At 70.3% G+C, this 18,619-nt stretch overlaps 1 protein-coding gene across 18 annotated transcripts; it reads right to left on the bottom strand.

Moving 5' to 3' along the window:
• Positions 1 to 442: 442 nt before the first annotated feature.
• ACTN4 (actinin alpha 4) lies at positions 443 to 18,604 on the bottom strand. 18 transcript variants are annotated; one of them, XM_086481509.1, is made up of 22 exons: positions 18,464 to 18,604; positions 11,198 to 11,312; positions 10,875 to 10,994; positions 9,438 to 9,524; positions 9,246 to 9,333; positions 8,897 to 8,975; positions 8,702 to 8,783; positions 7,766 to 7,851; positions 6,685 to 6,777; positions 6,368 to 6,598; positions 5,213 to 5,360; positions 4,930 to 5,080; positions 3,693 to 3,801; positions 3,465 to 3,605; positions 3,081 to 3,263; positions 2,765 to 2,899; positions 2,375 to 2,554; positions 1,958 to 2,104; positions 1,733 to 1,813; positions 1,415 to 1,480; positions 710 to 868; positions 443 to 601 (listed from the first exon to the last, which is right to left on the bottom strand). In XM_086481509.1, the coding sequence occupies exons 1-22, from the start codon at positions 18,602 to 18,604 to the stop codon at positions 443 to 445; spliced, it is 2,781 nt and encodes a 926-aa protein (XP_086337635.1). The 18 variants fall into 18 exon arrangements, with proteins under 18 accessions (XP_086337635.1, XP_086337636.1, XP_086337634.1 ...); XM_086481510.1 differs by lacking the exon at positions 7,766 to 7,851 and adding an exon at positions 8,307 to 8,392 and having other exon boundaries at positions 1,415 to 1,477; XM_086481508.1 differs by lacking the exon at positions 7,766 to 7,851 and adding an exon at positions 8,307 to 8,392.
• Between the last annotated feature and the right edge of the window lie 15 nt (positions 18,605 to 18,619).

Here is an 18,619-nt window from a genome sequence, read left to right on the forward strand (position 1 = left end):
AATAATCTGAGCCAGAGCTGGCGGGGGCCGGGGCTCCCCGCAACCCCCCCCGCCCCGCCGAGAAACCCGAAGTGACTAAAAGGTGAGGACCCCTCCCAAAAATCGTGAAAAAATACCCCAAAACCCAAACGGTTGCATAGGTCGGTGGTGGGTGTCAGACGCCGTAACCGCGGGGGCGGCATTTTCGGTGACCACCCCCCCCCCCCCCACCCCGCGGTGGGGAGGAGAGACCCCCGCGGCCCGGAGGCGGGCGAGCCGCTGCGTGCGCGAGTGTGGAAAGAGGAGAGAGAGAGAGAGAGAGAGAGAGAGAGAAGGAAACGCCCAACAAACCCCCAAAACCCACCTGAAAAAAATCACCCCCCCTTCCCTGCCCCCCGCGAGGGTTTGGGTCCTGCCGGGAAGCGCCAGCGCTTGGTGCCGGTGCCGGTGCCGGTGCGGCGGCTCAGAGGTCGCTCTCGCCGTAGAGGGCGGTGGAGAAGGATTTGTAGTCGAGGGCGCCGGGGAGGGCGTCGGGGCCCTGGTAGGGCGCCATGCGGGCGATGCAGTACTCGGCCTGCTCGGGGGGCAGCTCTCGCCGCAGCTCCTCCGCCGTGATGTAGTTCTGGGGGGGGGGTGTGGGGTGTGGAGGGATGAGAACCTGCCCCCGCGCCCCAAACCCACGCTCCCGGCCGCCCCCGCCCCACCCCGCGCCGCGGCGGCGCCTCCTCACCTTGTCCCCGGCCAGGACCTTGAAGGAGGCGATGACCTGGTCGGCCGTGTCGGTGTCGGTGGTCTCGCGGGACATGAAGTCGATGAAGGCTTGGAAGGTGACGATCCCGCTGTTGTTGGGATCCACCACGCTCATGATCCGGTTGAATTCGGCGTCGCCCTGAAGGGGGAGAGGGGGACGGCGGTGAGCGCAGGGCGCGACGCGCTTCTTCCAGGCTCCCCCGTGCTGAATTCACCCCCCAAAACAGGAGAATTCCCCCCAAGACGGGAGAATTCCCCCACGAGACGGGAGAATTCCCTCCAAGATGGGAGAAATACTCCCAAGATGGAAGAACTCCGCCCCAAAACGGGAGAATTCCCCCCCAAGATGGGAGAATTCCCCCCCAAGATGGGAGAACTCCCCCCAAGACGGGAGAATTCCCCCCCAAGATGGAAGAATTCCCCCCAAGAGGGGAGAACTCCCCCCAAGAGGGGAGAACCCCCCACCCTGAGACAGCAGAACCCCGCTGGTGCTCCCGGGGGGTCGCCGCGGCACAAGCGCAGCTCCCGGCGTTGCCCGTTCCCGGCTCGCAGCCCACCCCCCCCCAAGCGCCAGCCCCGGCGTTTCGCAGCGACCAAAAGATGAGAAAAAAGGGGGAAAGACACAAAAAAAAAAAGGCGGGGAGGGCACGACCCCCGGCGACGGGCGCCCGAGGCGGCGGCGTACCAGGCTGCATCCCGCGGAGACGAGGAGAGCTCGGAAGTCGTCGGCGTCGGTGCTGCCCGTGCGCTTCTGCGCCGAGAGGAGGAGGAGGAGGAGGAGGAGGAAGAGGAGAGAGAGCCGACGGAGAGCGCATGCAGAGAGGAAGAGGAAGGAAAGCCCAGGAGGAGGAAGGGGGAAGAGGAGAGAGAGGCAGAGGCTCAGTCAGAAAAGGCGTTTCGGCAGCCGCGGCAGGGGGAAATCTGGGAGGAAGACCGCGGGGCGGGGAGGAAGAGGAGGAGGAGGAGGAGGAAGGCCGGCGGGGTCTGCGGCGGGGCCGGGTACCTGCCGGTCGTTCTCCACGTCGTAGCCCAGGCTGATGAGACAGGCCTTGAACTCCTCCGGGCCCAGGGCGCCGCCGTGGTCCTGCGGCGCGGGGAGGGGACAGGGCGTTGGTGGGGGGCGCGCCGCCCCCGCGGCGGCTTTTTGGGGGGTGGGGAAGGGGAAAGGCGGGGGGGGGGGGCGTTTTGGTGGCGTCGGTGCGGCCGGAGGAGCCCCCGCCCCCGGTACCTTGTCGAAGTGGTTGAAGGAGGCCCTGAACTCCTGCATCTGCTCCTGGCTGATGCCCTTGGCGTCGCGGGTGAGGATCTGGTTCTCCACCTCGTTGATGGTGCGGGCGATGGTGGTGAGGAGCTGCTCCCAGCCCACGCGGATGTGCTGGGGGGCGCAGAGCGGGGGGCGTGAGGGGCTGGGGGACGCCCTGTGGCGGCGACTCCTTCCCCGGGGAAGCCGGAGCCGCCGAGCGGGTTGGAATCTCGAGGGGCGACCCCCCCCCCCCCCCCGCCCTGCCGCCCGCCCTGCTCCAACGAGAGGGGCCGGGGCACCCTGGGGAGCCCCGGGGCGCTCCCGACCCCTCCGGGAGCACGCCAGGAGCGCGGCGCAGAGCCGGCTGGGGGGGTGGGAGGGGGTGGGCGAGGGGCCCCCCACCTCCATGGTGTAGTTGGTGTGCTTGTTGTCGAAGATGAGCGCCTCCTGGATGAGCTGGTGCTGCTGCTCCAGCAGGTCGATGTTGGGTTTGTAGTCCACGATGCTCTGCTCGTACTGCTTCAGGTGGTTCAGCTGGTCCTCCAGCGTCCCGTTCATCTCGATGGAGATGCGCCCGATCTCCTGCGGGCCGAGGAGGGAAACACCCCGCTGGGGCTGGACCGAGGGGGGGGGGGGCACGCCGGGAGCGACGCCGCGAACCCGCCACCGTGCCCACCGCGGCGGGAGGTGGTGGTGGTGGGGAGTCGTCGCTTTCCGGAGCCGGGGGGGGGGGCAGCTCCGGCTCGGAAGGGAGCTGTGCCCCACCGGGAGCACCCCCCGCGCCCCGCTCACCTCCATCTTGGTCTGGATCCAGGGCCCCACGATGTTGGCCTGGCTGGCGAACTGCCGCCGCAGGTGCTCGTTGGACTGCTGCTTGCTCTGCTCGTCCAGCAGAGCGTGGTCCCGCTTCGGCACCAGCTGCTGGACCTGCGGGGGCAACCGGGACGGTGCTGGGAGAAACCCCCCCCCTTCCTCCCCCGTGGCGGCAGGGACCGAGGGACTGCGGGAAAGGGACAACCCGCCAGCCCCACGGCGCTGCGGGCGCCGCCGGGGGACGCCAGGGACACACACTGGGTGGCGTGTCCCCCCCCCCCCCCCCCCGACCTACCCGCTCCCACTTGGAGTTGATGATGTGGGGGGTGACGGAGGTGTAGGGGTTGTTCCCGGAGAGCTTGATGCTGTTGAAGTCGGCGATGCGCTGCGCTTCCCGCTGGATGCCCAGGATGGCCTCGCGCTCCTTGTCGGCGTCGGGGAGGGTGGACTTGAACTGGTCGTGAGCGGCGATGAGCCCCTGCGGGGGGGGGGGTGGGGAAAGGGTCGGGGACGGGCTCAGGGAGCCGCTCGGAGACCCCGCTTCGCCCCAGCACACCCCCTTCCTCCTGCCACGAGGGTCTCGCAGCCCCCAGGGCTCGCCCCGGCGGCCCCAACGCCTCCCGCGGGGGCGAAGGCCGCGCCGCCGCCCTCCTCCTCCTCCTCCTCCTCCTCCCCCCACCTCGATCTCCTCGATGGTGTGGACGATGAACATGTCCTGCAGGTCCTCCATGGCGCTCTCCATCCAGTTGTTGAAGGGGGCCGCCCGCTTGGCGTACTCCAAGTGCAGCTCGTCGATCGTCTCCAGCTGCTTCTCCGTTTTCTGCGCGGGGCCGGGGGGCGGTCAGGAGCCGGGACTGGGGGGGAAACCCACCCCCACCCCCACCCCCACCCCCAGGAGGGCTTTTACCTCGAGAGCCTCCCTCCTGCTGTGGGTCAGGGAGCCCAGCACGTCCCACTGGTCGCAGATCTTCTGGCACCGCGCGTTGACGCTGGGCGAGTCGTAGTAATCCAGCTCGCTTCACCGGGGCGGGGGGCAAAGCGCCGCGGCGGCGTGAGGAGCCGGGAAGGGACGGGCTGCGCCCCCCCGCCCCCCACCGCCCCCTCGCCGGCCGCGTCCCGAGGCAGGGCGAGCCCCCGGGGGCCCGAACGCGGCGTCTCCCCACGCCGCGTGGCCCCGTTTGCCGAGCGGAGCCGCCGGCACAAGGGCTCCATTGACGGCCCGGGCCTGCCCCGGGCTCCCCGTGTACTAATTGTGCGGGAGTTTATCCGCCGGGGGGGCGGGGGAAGGACAAACAAGAGCCGGGGCTGCCTCACAATCGCCGTATTCTGGCGGCGGAGGGAGCGGGGCGGGGGGGGGGACGGGCCGGGCAGAACAATGGGGGCACTGTGCGGGGCAGGCGGCCGCCGGGGGCGAGCCGGGGCCCGGGGTTTGGCTGCCAGCCCCCCGAAACGAAGGGATTGGCGGAGAAGAGGGGAGGAAAGGGCCAAAGTGGCACGTCCCGGGGGGTTCCCGGGGTGGTTTGGGGGGTCTCCAGGGTGTTTGGGGGGTCCCTGGGGTGGTTCGGGGGGTCCTCAGGGTAGTTCGGGGGGTCCCCGGGGTGGTTCAGAGGGTCCCCTGGGTGGTTCAGGGGGTCCTCAGGGTGGTTTGGGCGGTCCCCGGGGTGTTCAGAGGGTCCCCGTGGTGACTGGAGGATCCCTGGGGTGGTTTGGGGGATCCCCAGGGTGTTCAGAGGGTCCCTGGGGTGGTTTGGGGGATCCCCAGGGTGGTTTGGAGTGTCCCCAGGGTGGTTCAGGGGGTCCCCAAGGTGTTTGGAGGGTCCCCGGGGTGGTTTGGGTGGGGTCCCCGGGGTGTTTGGGGATCCCCAAGGTGTTTGGGGGATCCCTGGGGTGGTTCAGAGGGTCCCCAGGGTGTTGAGAGGGTCCCCGGAGTGGTTCAGGGGGTCCCCTGGGTGGTTTGGAGGGTCCCTGAGGTGGTTCAGAGGGTCCCCAGGGTGGTTCGGGGGATCCCTGGGGTGGTTGAGGGGGTCCCTGGGGTGTTCAGGGGGTCCTCAGGGTGGTTCGGAGGGTCCCCAGGGTGGTTCGCGGGATCCCCGGGGTGGTTCGGAGGGTCCCCGGGGCGGTTCGGGGGGGTTCCCCGGCCGTACTTGAGCTCCTGGGCGATGGCGGCGATCTGCTCGACGCGGTCCTGGTGGGCGGCCAGGTCGCTCTCGAAGGCTTCGTGCTTCCTCAGGAGGGCCTTGATGTCCGACAGCGTGGCCGTCTCGTAGTCCTTCTGCCTCAGCATGGCCTCCTTGCCTGGCGGCGGGGGGCAGCCGGCGCCGTCACCTCCCCGGCGGGGCCGAGGCCGAGCCCTCCGGCTCGCGGAGGGGGCCGGGTGGGCGGCAGAGAGCCCCCCCCCCCCCCCCAAGAGCCCCCCCGAGCCGCTACCTTCGGTCCAGGCCTCGTGGATGGAGGCCTTCTGGCGGAACTTCTCGGCCAGGTGGTCGAGGCGCTCGAGGCGGCGGATCTCGTTGAGCAGCCACTCCTCGTAGCCCTTCTCGGCCTGCTCCAGGTGCTGCCACCCGTTGTTGATGTCCTGCCGGGGGGGCACAGGGCGCGGGGGGCTGCTGGTGGCGGCGGGGGGGGCTGCTCTTCCTCCCCCTCCTCCTCCTCCTCCTCCTCCTCCTCCTCCCCCTCCCCTCTCCGCCTGCAGCGATGCCCCCCCCCCCCCACCCGGAGCCGCTTCGGGAGCCCCGTCCCGCACCAGGGCGGGCTGGGGGAGCAGCTGATGGGGAACCCGACGCCCCCCCCCGCCACTAAAGCCCCCCCCTGGGAGCGGGGGGAGCGGCTCCAGCTCCCATGGGTTGGAAGGGGGGTGGAGCCCATCGGCGGGGGCAGCCGCTCGCACCCTGGCACCCCCAGACCTCCCCTTCCCCACCTCATCACCCCCAGTTCTCCCCTCTCCCACCCCGTCACCCCCTGATCTCCCCTCTCACCTTCAGATCTGCCCTTCCCCACCCCACCACCCCCAGATCCCCCCATCACTCCCAGATCTCCCCCCTCCCATCCCATCACCCCCAGATCTCCCCATCACCCCCAGATCTCCCTTTCCCCACCCTGTCACCCCCTGATCCCCCCATCACTCCCAGATCTCCCCTCTCACCCCATCACGCCCAAATCCGCCCTCTCCCACCCCGTCACCCCCTGATCCCCCCATCACTCCCAGATCTCCCCTTCCCCACCCTGTCACTTCCAGATCTCCCCATCACTCCCAGATCTCCCCTCTCCCACCCTGTCACCCCTTGATCTCCCCATCACCCCCAGATCTTCCCCTCCCACCCCATCACCCCCAGATCTCCCCTTCCCCACCCTGTCACCCCCAGATCTCCCCTCTCACCCCCAGATCTCCCCTTCCCCACCCTGTCACCCCCCGATCCCCCCATCACTCCCAGATCTCCCCTCTCCCACCCCGTCACCTCCTGATCTCCCCATCACCCCCAGACCTCCCCATCACCCCCAGATCTCCCCTTTCCCACCCCGTCACCCCCAGATCTCCCCTTCCCCAACCCCCCCCCCCCCAGACCCCCCTCCCCGCCCGCTCACCGAGACCATCCTCCCCTCGGAGGGCATGAAGGCCGGCCGGTTGCTGAGGCGCAGCTTGGTCTGCAGCGTGTTGAAGTTGATCTCCAGCTGGCACTTCTCCTGCACCTTGGGGGGCTTGTGCACCCGCCGGTAGTCGCGGAAGTCCTCCAGCTTCTGCTGCATCTCCTGGATGGTCTTCTGGGGGCTGCGGTCCTCCAGCCACGGGATCGTGCGCTTGATCCACTCCAGCAGCTGCGGGCGGGGGGACGCGGGGCTTGGTGGGGAGGCTGGTTTTGGGGGGGGGGGCGGGGGAAGGGGTCCCCGTCCCCCTGCCTTACGTCGGAGGCGAGCTTCTCGTAGTCCTCCATCAGGTGCTCGTTCTCCTGGTTGACCGCCAGCACTTTGCAGATGCGGTTGGCCGCCGTCTCGGCCTGCCGGGGGAGAGCAGCGTGAGGAGGAGGAGGAGGAGGAGGAGGAAGAGGAGGAGGAAGGGGGGATGCAGACCTGTGGAAGGCCGTGGTGCCCCCACCCACAGCCAGGGCCTTTCCTCCCCCGCTCCACCCGGAGGGGCCGGGGTCTCCTCCGTTTCACCCATCTCGTCCTTCGGCCGCGGGGGGCAGCTCCTCTCCACCCCGGGGTGAGGAGGGGGCAAAACCAGACAACCCCGGGGGGGGGCGGGGAGGGAGGGAGTACCTTGGCGGCGGCACGGAACGACTCCGAGAGGAGGGGCTGAAAGCCAGACCCCCCCCGAGAGCGGAGAGGGTCTACGGCAGGACGGGGCGGGGGGGAAACGAGTCGCCACGGGGTGGGGGGAAAAGCGGAGGAAAGAAGGAAAATTCTGGAACGCACGGAAAAGCGCCGGGGTGCGGCGGTACGGCTCCGCCAGGCAGAGAGCAGCCCGTGGCCGCGGAGCCGGCGAGAACCAAACCCGCCCGGTGCCGCCGGTGAACCCCGGGGCCGCCGTTAGCCACGGGGCCGGTGCCCAACCGGCGCGGGGGCTCGGCCTTCGGGGCCAGCAGCTCCCCCAGCCCCGTCCTGGGAAGGGGGGAAGGAGGTGGGAGACGGTGGCTCCGGCCCAACGGGAGCGCCGGGCTCCCCCGCCCCCCCGTCTCCCCCAGCCCCGGGGCGAAGCCGCTGGAAGACGTCGCCTCGAGCTCCCGCTGGAGAGACGCGTGGGGCTCCCAGCTAAGCTGGGACCAGTTCGCCCAGTTTTCCCTCCTGCCCCGCTGCGGCGCCCAGAGCCCGGCCGCGCAGGAGGCCCCTGCCCCTCTCCCGAGCGAAGCGGAGCTGGAGGCGGCCCCGTTCCCCCCCCCCGCCCCGGCTGAGGCGCCCAGCAGCCCAGCAGCAGCGGCGCCGGCCCCCGGGAGAGCGGAGGGCCGGGGTTAGTGGCGGCTCAGCCGCAAGCCCGGCCAAGCTCACCTTCTGAGCCCCCGAGAAAGCGTGGTAGAAGCAGGAAACGTATGTCATGATGGCCTTCTCATCGGGCCTGAGAGTGCCGACAATATCTGCGGCAGAGAGAGAGGGAGGAGAGAGGGTGAAGCAGCAGCACAGCGACCCTCCGACCGGCCTCGGGCATGCAGCGGAGGGAGCAAGCGCTGGCCGGGGGCCTGGGATCCAAACCGGAGCTGCCGCACGGGGTCGGGCCGCCGCCGCCGCTTCCCCTGCTCGATAGCACCGAGGAGGCTCCGTTTTGGAGAGGCACCGCCCAGCTCCCGGGGAGCCCCCTTTGCGCCCCCGGGTTAGGGCCGGGCGGGCGCCCTGCCAGCCCCCGGGCCCGGCATCGCCCCACGGAGAGCTCTGGGGAAGGCGAGCGGCGGTTTTAAGCCCCGCGCGAGCGAGCCGGGGCCGGTTCCCAAGCGCCCGAGAGACGCCACGGCCGCCTGAAAGAGAAGTCGCCGTGAGTGGAGGACGCTGCGGTCGGGAAACGTGACAGCGAGGCGGGCGCAGCCGCCCCCGGTACCTTCTGAGCCCCCGAAAAGGCATGGTAGAAGCTCGACACATAGGTCATGATGGCCTTCTCGTCGGGGCGAGCTGTGTTGACAATGTCTGCAAGTGAACAACGAGGGTTAGAGGCTGAGGGGGGGGCACGGGGGCCACCGGGCTCGCCCTCCACGCGGCGCCGAGGAGCCGCCTCCTCGCTCGGCTGCGGTCCCGCAGAGCGGCAGCTCTCAAAAGCCAGGCCACCGCACCTGTACGGGCAGAAGAGCGTGTTAAACGCGGCCCCCCGCCCCCGGCGCTCGGCCGGCACCCCTCCCCCCCTCCCCAGCCCCCCCCCCAGCACCCAGAGGGAGCGGAGATTCCGTCGGGGGGACCTGGACGGGCGGAGGAGAAGGGGGAAGCGGCCGGAGAGCTCACCCTCCGCGTCCAGCATCTTGGGGATGTCCAGGTACTTCTCGGCCACCTCGAAGGCGTTGTTGAGGTTCGTCACGGGGTCGTCCTAGAGAGGAGGGCGGGGGGGTGCGAGCTGCCGAAGCGGGCGGGGGGCTGCGGGGAGCGCGTGGACGCAGGGGGACGGACGGACAGACGGACGGCCGCGCCGCGGAGCTTTACCTTGCGGAGCTTGTCGTACTCGATGAGCTCCGGGCGGTGTCTGTGGATCAGGGCGTTGAAAGCCAGGCCGTCCTTCCAGCTGCGAGAGGGGAGGGGAGGTGAGGTGAGGCGAGACCCCCGCGCCCGAACCCACGCAGGGGTCCCCCGACACCCCTCCCTGGGAGGGCCGAGACAAATTTGGCACCTCCAGGTTCCCGGACGCCCCCCCCCCGGCAGGGAGAAGGGGCAAATATCCCGGGAGCAAGAGCGAGAGAGGAATAAACCCGCGCGAGCGGCGTCTTCCCCCGGCCCGGCCGCGCCGAGAGCTCCGCCACGGGGCGTTTCGGAGGAGCCTCGCTCGGCGCCTCACCTGATGTGGAAGTTCTGCACGTTGACGTTCTTGTAGGGCGCCGTCTTCCTCTGGCACCACAGCAGCAAGCCCTCCTTCGCCGAGGTCTCTGCCAAGGGACGCGGCGCCTCACCAACCGCCCGGCGCGGCCCCGCCGGCAGCACCAGGGAGCGGCTTCGGCGCTCGCCGCCGCGCGCGTCCCCGGCCCCTTACCTTCCACCGAGATGTCCTGAATGGCAAACCGGAGGATGATGGTCCAGATCATGCCCAGCGTCATCTTGGCGTTGCCGTCGACGATCTCTGGAAGCCAGAGGGGGGGAAAAAATAAACCCACCCCCGATAACCCGATGCTCAGTGCCGCGCGGGCCGGAGGCGGCGACGGCCCTTCGTGCCGAGACGGCCCTTTGCGCCGCTCGCGGCGGCTCCTCGACCAAATCACTCCAGAAACGGGAGCGCTTGTCCTCAAAAAGGAACGTTTCCAAGCCCGGCTTCACGGTCACTCGGTCCGTGCCGGCGGCACCGCCGGCGGCTCCCCGTCCTGAGGGGACGGGACGGCTCGTTCCGCCGCCACCGAGGGGCTCGGGCTCCCGCGCTGGCCGGGGTCTTCCCCCACCGGGCAGACGGGGCCATCTCCCCCGTCCGGAGCGACCCCGGTGCTCGTTTTGGGGGGGGCGCGGAGGGACCGAAGCGAAGGGACGCGAGGGGCAGCCGCCCGCCGGGCTGAGGCGGGGGAGGCTTTGGCGGAGGCACGGCTGGCGCAACCACCGCCACCACCACGCCCTCGCGTCGCCTGCCTTCGCGCGGCACCCGTCGGAACACGCTCCGGTTTCGGGAAGAGGCAGCGACGAGACTTCAAAGATGGAACCCTCAGAGCCCGCCGCCGGCTCCCAGCCTCTGCCAAAACTGGCTCTGCAAGGTGAGCCGCTGCCAAAAACCTGCCAAAACCACCCGGGGCAGCCCTCGGGCTCCGGCAGCGGCCAGTAAATCCGAAGGCAAGCGGTCCCGGACCGGGAAATCCTCTCCCCCAGCCCTGGGCGGGGAGCACGGAAACCTCGGGGTGGGGGGGGGGAATGAAATCCGGCGTTGAAGCCGCTTCTCTTCAGCTCCCGCCGCGCGGGACCGCGCCGGCGCCGCGCCCTCTCCCACGTCAAGCCGGCCCCCGCCGCTCCGCGTGCTGCCGGGTGCGAAGGCGACGCCGGGAAGGGGATGGGATTCCTTCCCGCTCCGGCTGCCCAGGCTGGGGTTTTGGGGGGAGCCGGCGGGGCCCGGCGGCCGCGGCACCTCGGCGATCCATCCCCCACCGGGAGGAATCCTGCTCTCCAGAGCGCGGCGCCGCCCCAGCCGGCGCGGAAGCCCGGCGAGGCTCCGAGGGAGCAGCGCCCAGGAAAACCTTTCTGCCCTCTTTTCCGGCAAAGCCGCGTTGAGTGGCCGCGGCGGGGGCAGCCCGCGCCGCCTCCGAGCTCCGACGCGGCGCTCGATGACCCGGCGAGCGCCGGGACTCGCCCGCCACCAGCTCTGCCGTGCCCCTGCGTCGGGCGGACAGACGGCAGGCGCCGGGTCCCCGCGCCGGCCCGCGGCGCCGCGGAGAAGCCGGTGACGGCCCCGCTCCCTGGATCGAGCCACCGGGACGCGCCGGAGGCCCGGACTCACCTTCGGCTCCGATCGAGACCAGCTTGACGCCTTTGCTGGCGATGAAGTCGAGGGCTTTGTTCACGTTGTTGATCTTATGCACCCGCATCTTCCCCCGCTCCGGCTTCGGCAGCCGCTCCCCTGGAAAGCAGAAACGCGGCGGGGTTAGAGCTCGGGGGGGCGGGGGGCAAGGGCGTGAAGAGGACGAGCGTTACGGGGGGAGGCGGGGGGACGACAGCCTCGCTTCGGGGAAAAATCAGGGGGGAAAAGCCCAAGGCAAAACCCAGCGCCGTCCTCCAACGCCGCCAGCCGAAGCCGGCGGGACGCCCGGCACGGGGACTGACCTGAGATCACCTCCAGCAGCAGCATGAGCTTGAGGCCGTCGCGGAAATCCTCGTCGATGTTCTCGATCTGCGTGCCGGCCTTCCGCAGGTGCGAGTTGCACCAAGCCGTGAACGTCTGCGAGGAAGAGGAGGAGGAGGAGGGTCAGGGAGGGTCAGGCTGGCAGAAACCCCCCCCCTCGCCGCCAACCCGTGCACCGACTCCCCCTTTCTGGGGGGCTGGCGCGGCCCGTGTCCCCCCCAGGCTGCTCGTCCCTGCGCCCACCCCAGGGCTGAGGGTTTGGGGGTGGTTTTGCAGCAGAAACGGGGACGCGGCGGATCCCCGCTCCGCTTCCCTGCCGCCGCGGGGACGCCGGGGACCCCACGGGCTGGGGAAATGCCCCCGCGAAGGCTCTGCCGAGCGAGGAGGAGGAGGAGGACGGCCGGCCCGGCCCGGGGCAGGGGGGCTGCCCGGCTCTGCCCGCCCCCGCTCTCGGGCTGCCCGGCAGCAGGAATTTGCCGGCCAAGGTCAAGCGGCGGAAGCGCAGCCGGGGCGGATTCCTGCCGGACAAACCAACAAACCGCCGCTCACCGAAGTTCACGCCGGGACGTCGCCGTCGCTCCCTCCGTCGAGGCCGTGGCGAACGCGCCGGCCACGGGTCGGGGCCGGATGGTCCCGTCGAGGGCGACCCCCGTCCCGTGTGTCCCCCCCAAAACCAGCTCCCGGCCGGGCGGGCGAACGGGGAGCGTCGTGGCGGGCGGCTGCGGTGAGCTCACGGCCGGGGAACGCCGCAGCGACGGCTTCGGACGAGCCCTTCAGCCCACCGGGGCCCGGGCGAAGCGTTTCGGCCCCCTCCCCGCCTCAGGAGCCGGACCCGCGCGGAGGGACGCCGGCGGCGGCAGCGAGGGGCTCGGGCTGAGCCGGGGGCGCGTTAAACCCAGACCGAACCCGGAGGCGGCTCCGGAGCCGGGGGTCTGAGGAGCAGGGCTCGCTGCCCCCCCCCCCCCCCGCCAATCCCCGCTTTCGGGGCAGGATTTGAGGAGCAGAGACGCCCCCCCGGCCGCCGCGGTGCCGTTTCGACCCGGCCGGACGCCGCGGGATCGGCGGGACGCCGGCTTGGTGGCGTCACAACCCAAATACGCCGGGCTTGCCCTTAAACAGGAAAGCGGGGTCCCCTTCACGGGGGGAAAACGCAGCCGCCCCGTGGGTTAACGCTGGTTTTTGCACCCCAGGTCCTGGTGGAGAGACCGGGACAGCCCGGACGAGCGGCCCCACGGCACCGGCAGCGTGCCAGGCAGCCCGGTGGCTCGGGAAGAGCCGCCTTTCCTCCCCGGGACCTTCTGGTTTGGCGTTTCACGCCTGCTGGGTCACCTCCGTGGCTCACCCCGGGGCCGGCGGCGACGGCGTCCCCCGGCTGCTTATCGGGACCTCGGCCCGTCCCCGAACCGCGGCGGTGCCAGGCCGGCCGTCCCCCGCCGCCGCGTGCCTCCGCCAGGCGTGTCCGGGTGTTGTCACCGAGCCGGGCGAGCGCGGCGGAGCCGGGGGAAGAGCCGGGCTGCGGAGCGAGCCCCGGCACGTGGGGAAGGCGAGGCAGGAGCTGAATCACGCCCGGCGTGGCAAAACCCACCCGCGCGCAGCCGCTGGGGAGAAAAAACAAACCACCAACGAGCGCCAAAACAGGAACCCAACTCCAAAATCTGGAGGGATTTCTCCGCGTTCGATCCGGAGCGGTTTGGCCCCGCCGAGGCGCTCGCTCGGGCGGCTCCGCTTTGGTTAAAACATTAAACGTAAAACATCATAAACCGCGCGGCGCCGGGGCTGAGCCCCTGCGTGACGGCGGCGGCGTTTCGGCACGTGGCTTCCCCGGTGCCGCCCGCGGGTGCCCCCTCCCCGCTCCGCCGAAAGCTGGGGGCTTGCTTCCGAACCGCTACGGCAAGAGCCGGGGAGTTAAAACCAGCCGCCAGAAGCAGTAACACCCCCCCCCCGGGGGCCCCCCCGAGAGCTCCCCAGAAGCTCGTTTCCTCCAGTCGCTTCCAAATCCCAGGGACTCCTTTTCCGACGGCTACCGGGCCGCCGTGGCGCCCAGCCCTCGCTCTCCCCCCCCACCCCGCAGCGGGACGGCGCGGGGCCGCCCGGAGCCCCGTTAGCCAAACCCCGCCGAATTGAGCCCAAAGCGGGGCTCGGGCGAGGCGGGCAGAGGGCAGCTCTCCCGCGGCGCCGCCGCGTTCCGAGGCCAAGTTACTAAAAGCGGCGATTCCGCACATGCCTCTGGAATTTCCTTCCCACGGAGGCGCTGGGGAAAACGCTTTCCAGGCATTGTGTCAAAGCCGCCTTTGGGGGGGGGGGGCAAGGGGGGGGGTGTCGGGGGCTCCGCACCTTCCCCGAGCCGAAACCCCCCCGCCCGCACCGCGTCGCGCCGCCTCGGGGATCCCTTCCCCGCCTGGGAACCTCGAGGGAAGCGGGGAGCAGAACCCACCGCGACGCCTCGGGGATCCCTTCCCCGCCTGGGAACCTCGGGGAGCACAACCCACCGCTCTCCCCGCCGGTACCCCGCGGCCGGGGGGGTTGTGGGGTGCAGGTCTCCCCCCGCCGATCGGTGGTGCCTGGGGGGTCCGCCGGGCGGCGGGGGGGGGGCTTTTCTGTTTCTACCTGGCACCGGGCAGCCTCGGCCCGGCCCGATCCCCAGGGATTTCGGCGCAGCTCCCTTCCTTTTAAGGCCACCGCGGACTTTAGCCCGACTCGAGGGCCCGGCCGAGAGCCTCCGCGCCGGCCTCCGGGGCCGCGGCACCGGCCCGGCGCTTGTTTACTCGGGGGAATTCACGGGCACAACCCTATCGGTATTTTTCCATGAGGTCACCGACGACGACACGCCGTCCTGAGGAGGAGAAAGAAAAAAACAAACACCAATAATGAGCATCTTTATTTAGGAACCCGCTGGAACCGCTCGGCTTTTTTGGAAATTTCAAAATAGCGTCTCCTCGCTCTCCCCGCCGGGAGGGAGCCCGGTAACGCCGCCGGCGCCTCTGGAGCACTTCGGGTCTCCTTTCCAGTGTTTTAAGCAAAAAATAACCCCCAAAGCACCCGGGAGCCCGGGGGAGCCCCCCGAGCCCGACGTCCCGGGGCAGAGCCGCCGTCCGGCCGCGCCGCCTCCCCTTCGTTAGGGCCGCCGGCGGGGAGCTCGTTAGGGCTGGAAACCGCTCCCAGCCCTGGCCCTGCTCGTTGTGGAGACCAAACAGCGCTCCGGAGGGGAAGCTGAGCCCAGCCTGGGCTGGCAATTAGTGGGATGGCTAATTAGGGCAGCTAACGGCTCGACGCCGCAGCCGCTTTTCCTCCGAGGAGCTCGAGCGGCGCAAAAATCCGGAGAAACGGGGAGTTTTCCCTGCGGACGGGGGGCAAAGGGGCGCCGGGGGGGCAACACCTCGGCCCTGCCTTCGTTACCGGCGCCTCGTTACCGGCCGGGCTTCGCCTTCCGAGGGGGCGACGGGGACACGCGGGCAGCCGGGGTCCCTCCCGCCTCGCCGGGCGTCGCCGGGCGCTCGTCACTTCCCCCGGCGTCGTTTCGGGTTTGGTTCCTTGGGTTTTTTCTCCTTTTTTTTTTGGCTGATTCGCTGCCACCGGCCGGGGGGGAGGCCGGAGCACGGAGATTCTCCTCATTCTTTTCCCTTATTAGGCTCTAATAAGGCAAAAAGCCGCTCGCCCGGAGGAGGACGGCGGCAGGAAGCGGCCGGGACCCCGCGGCAAACCCTCGCCGGGGTCCGGCGTGCCGCAGCCCCCGCGGTTCGGGGGATTCTCGGGGCGGGTACGGAGGTGACGTTCCCCCCGCTGCGGGGCCGGGCGTGAGGCAGGGCGAGGGTTTTCGGGGGAGATAAGGGCGCAGGTGAGTCAGGGCCGGCGGGCGCACCCGCATTCCTGCGAGGACGAGGAGCTCCGAGCGCCGGCACGCCTCGCCTCCAGCCGGGCGTTGCCGCCGGAGTTTGGCACGGCCAGATACCGGGCACCCACGAGGGTGGTTTGTTTTTTTTTTTTTCCCCAGCAGTGGCGTTTTAGGGCTAAATATGGGCTCCTGGAAGAGCTCGGCTCATTAGGTCATGGGAAACGAGAGGGAATCTCTCCGGGTCCGGGTCTGGCTTTGCCACATCCACCGGTTTCCTCCCCTAAAACCCGCCACGGTGGGAGGAGAGGCGCAGGCACGGGCTGCCAACGTGCCGAAAAAGTGAAAAATCAAAGAGCAAGCAGAGCTATGGCCACGCCAAACGGCCCGACGGAGGAAGCAACGCCCGTCTGTGCCACCCCGGCGCGGCCAGAGCGGCCCCGCGGAGGGGCGCGGGGTCCGAAACCCCCTCGTCTCCCCCGAACCCGCCGCCCTTGCCCTCCCCGGGAGGAAAAGCCGCCGCGGGAGGCCCTGGCAAAGCGTTTCCCCGGCCCTTTGGGCAACCGGGGCTCCCACCCGGCGGGTTGGCGGCGTTAAACCGGCACTACCGCGCCGCCGCCGCGGCCGGGTGAGGTGTCCGCTGCCGAGGGTCCGGCTCGGGGGCCGAAACGTTGCCTCGGCGGGATTAAAGGGGGATTATTTGTAAAACGAGAGTGCCGGGGAGCCCCAAAGGCGGGAGAAAACCGTGCCGGGCCCCAGCCACGGCGATCCCCATCGCCCCGGGAAGTGCCCGGGCGAGGAGAGCGCGGCTGCGGAGAGCCTTTCCCCCCAAAAGCGGGTTTTCCAGGCGAGCCCCGCGCCGGGCACCAGCCCAGGAGCCGCCGGGGCCGTTTGCCGAGGAGGCGGGAGGGCTCCCGGGGCCGGAGGTTGTGTCTTTGGAGGGAACCCAAGGATCCAGCGGGGCAGCGGCCGCTCCTCCCGGCTGCGGGCAAGACCCCGGCCCCAGCCCGGCCTCGTTACGGCACTGCGGTCGTTAAGTGGCCCCGATCGGCCGGGGCAGCGGCGGGTTCGGTTAACGGCGGCGGCGCTGCGGGAAGCGGGACGAGCGTCTCCCCCGCCGCGCTCGTTATCGCCCTGCGGGCTCGTTATCGCCCTCAAGGACGCCGCGTTTCCACCAGGTTGCGTTCCCAGTGCCGCCAGTGCCGGAAGCGGGCGGCAAGCCGGGAGCCGGGCGTGTTGATTCAAAGCCACGATTTGTCCCCGACGCCGGGAAGGACGGACGGACGGACGCCGGGAGATGGTGCCCCCGCTGCTGCAGCCGCATAGCTGGGATTCCAGAGGAGAAACCCCGGGGACCGGACACACACCAGCGGCCAAACCGCAGCCGCGCCGGCACGGGAGCGCCCTTGTCCTTCCACGCCGGCGGCTTCCCCCCGCCCCGAGACCCAAAAGCCACCAAACCGCTTCCCAAAAAGGCGGCGGTGAACCCCAAGCAGAGGAACCCGGAGAGGAGCAGGACGCCCCTGGAGCCTCCCCCTCGCCGGCGGGGCAGCCGGATCCCCCCTCGCCCCGCGAGGAGGAGGAGGAGGAGGAGATGAAGAGCCGCTGCGGAAGCCAACGCCGCCGGCTGCGGATGGAGAAGGGGAGGACGAAGAAGGGGACGGCCAGACGCTTCCGACGGGGCGGGTGCCGGAGCAGGGAAAGGGGGGGTTGAAGCCTGCTCGTTAGCCTGCCAATTAACCAGCTCTCCACCCGGAGCTAACGAGGCCTTTTGCCGCGGAACCAGCCGGAATTTCGAACCGGGGATCGTCCGGCAGCTCGGGTGACGAGCCACGGCGCCTCCACCCCCCGCCCCCCGAGACTAAACAGCCCCGCCGAGCCAAACCCCCCCCCCCCCCCCAGGAGTGTGTCCCCCCTCCACGGGAGCGGGGCCGGGAAACCCGGGCGCTGAGCCCCGACGGGCCCAACAAGCTCGTTAACACCGAGGACGGCGGCAAAAAGCACCATCACGGCCCCGGAGTCGGGGGGTCGGGGCTGGGGAGGAGGAGGAGGAGGAGGAAGAGGCCTGGCACGCGCTTCCTTTGCCAAAAATGATGTCGTTTAGCGGCGATTTTCGGTTGGTTTTTTTTTTTTTGAAGAAATAACCCCAGTGTAACTATGGCAACAGAAACCCAGCGTTCGTGCTTTTGGAGTTTACAGAGGTGCCCGCAGCGGCACGGCTCCCCCAGCCCGGGGAGGGGGCTCTGCCCTCCCCGCAATTAGGGCAATTAAGCAGAACGGCCGCTAACGAGGAGGACACGGGGGGGGCCGGCCAGAGCCCCCCAGGCCCGTCGCAGAGCGGAGGGTCCCGGCGTCGAGGCGCAGGTGGGGGCTGAGACCCCCGGGGAGGCGCCCAGCGTGTGCCGGGAGCGTCGCCCTCTCCCACACCCCCCCCGCCGGTGCCTTTCGACCTGCCCCTCCCCGCCGCCGCCTCTCCCCCAGTGCCCTTTCGTCCCGGCTTCCCCATTCCTGGCCCAGGGAGCGGATCCTTCCCGCTCCCGGGACTCTTCGAACCCCCCCGGCCCCGGCCCCGGCCCGCTCCTCCGAACCCCAACCCCCGGAGAGGGGCGAAGTCGGATTTTCCGAAGCCCCCCCCCCCCCCCCCAGCGTCCCCCACCCCTCGGGCACCAGGACCCCCTCACCCTTCCACAGCACCCCTTGGGGTGGCTCCCCCCCAAACACGCCCTGTCCCTGCCACCCCCTTCCGAGAGCCCCCCCCGCACCCTTATTCCCTACCGCAGGGGCCACAGTACCCCCCCTCCCCTCCAGGGCCTCCCCCTTCCCAGACCCCCCCTACCCCACTCTCTTTCTCCAGGGCCTCTCTCCTCAGGGGCTCCCCCCCAGCACCTCTTCCATCTCTGAGACACCCCCCCGACCGCTCATCTGTCCCCACAGCCCCCCCCCCCTCCTAGACCCTGACCACTTCCGGGTCCCCTCAAGCCCTGCCTACTTAGGGGTCCCCTCAGACCCCCCCCCCCCAAGGCCTGACGCCTCAGGGTTCCCCACCCCTAAGCCCTGACGCCTCAAGGGTCCCCTCAGAGACCCCCCCAGGCACTGACCACTTCGGGGTCCCCTCAGGCACCCCCCCCAATTCCTGACGCCTCAGGGGTCCCCTCAGAGACCCCCGAAGGCCCTGACCACTCAGGGGTCCCCTCAGAGACCCCCCCAAGGCCCTGACCACTCAAGGGTCCTCTCAGAGACCCCACAAGGCTCTGATCACTTCGGGGTCCCCCCAGACCCCCCCCAATGCCTGATGCCTCAGGGGTCCCCTCAGAGACCCTACAAGGCCCTGACCCCTCAGAGGTCCCCTCAGAGACACCCCCCCCTCCCAGGCCCTGACCCCTCAGGGGTCCCCTCTCCCCCCCCGCCCCGGGCCCACCTTGCGCTGCTGCTTCTCCCAGGCGGGATCGAGGAGGAGGTCGCGGTCCCAGTCGTCCTCCTGGGCCATGTAGTCGCCGTTGGGGCCGGGCCCGTTCCCGCCGTAGGGGTAGGGCTGCCCGGCGCTGTGATAATCCACCATGGCGCTGCGATCGCT

This window comes from Leptosomus discolor, unplaced genomic scaffold (genome assembly GCF_034619465.1).
Source record: "Leptosomus discolor isolate bLepDis1 unplaced genomic scaffold, bLepDis1.hap2 HAP2_SCAFFOLD_248, whole genome shotgun sequence".
Taxonomy (NCBI): Eukaryota; Metazoa; Chordata; class Aves; order Leptosomiformes; family Leptosomidae; genus Leptosomus; species Leptosomus discolor.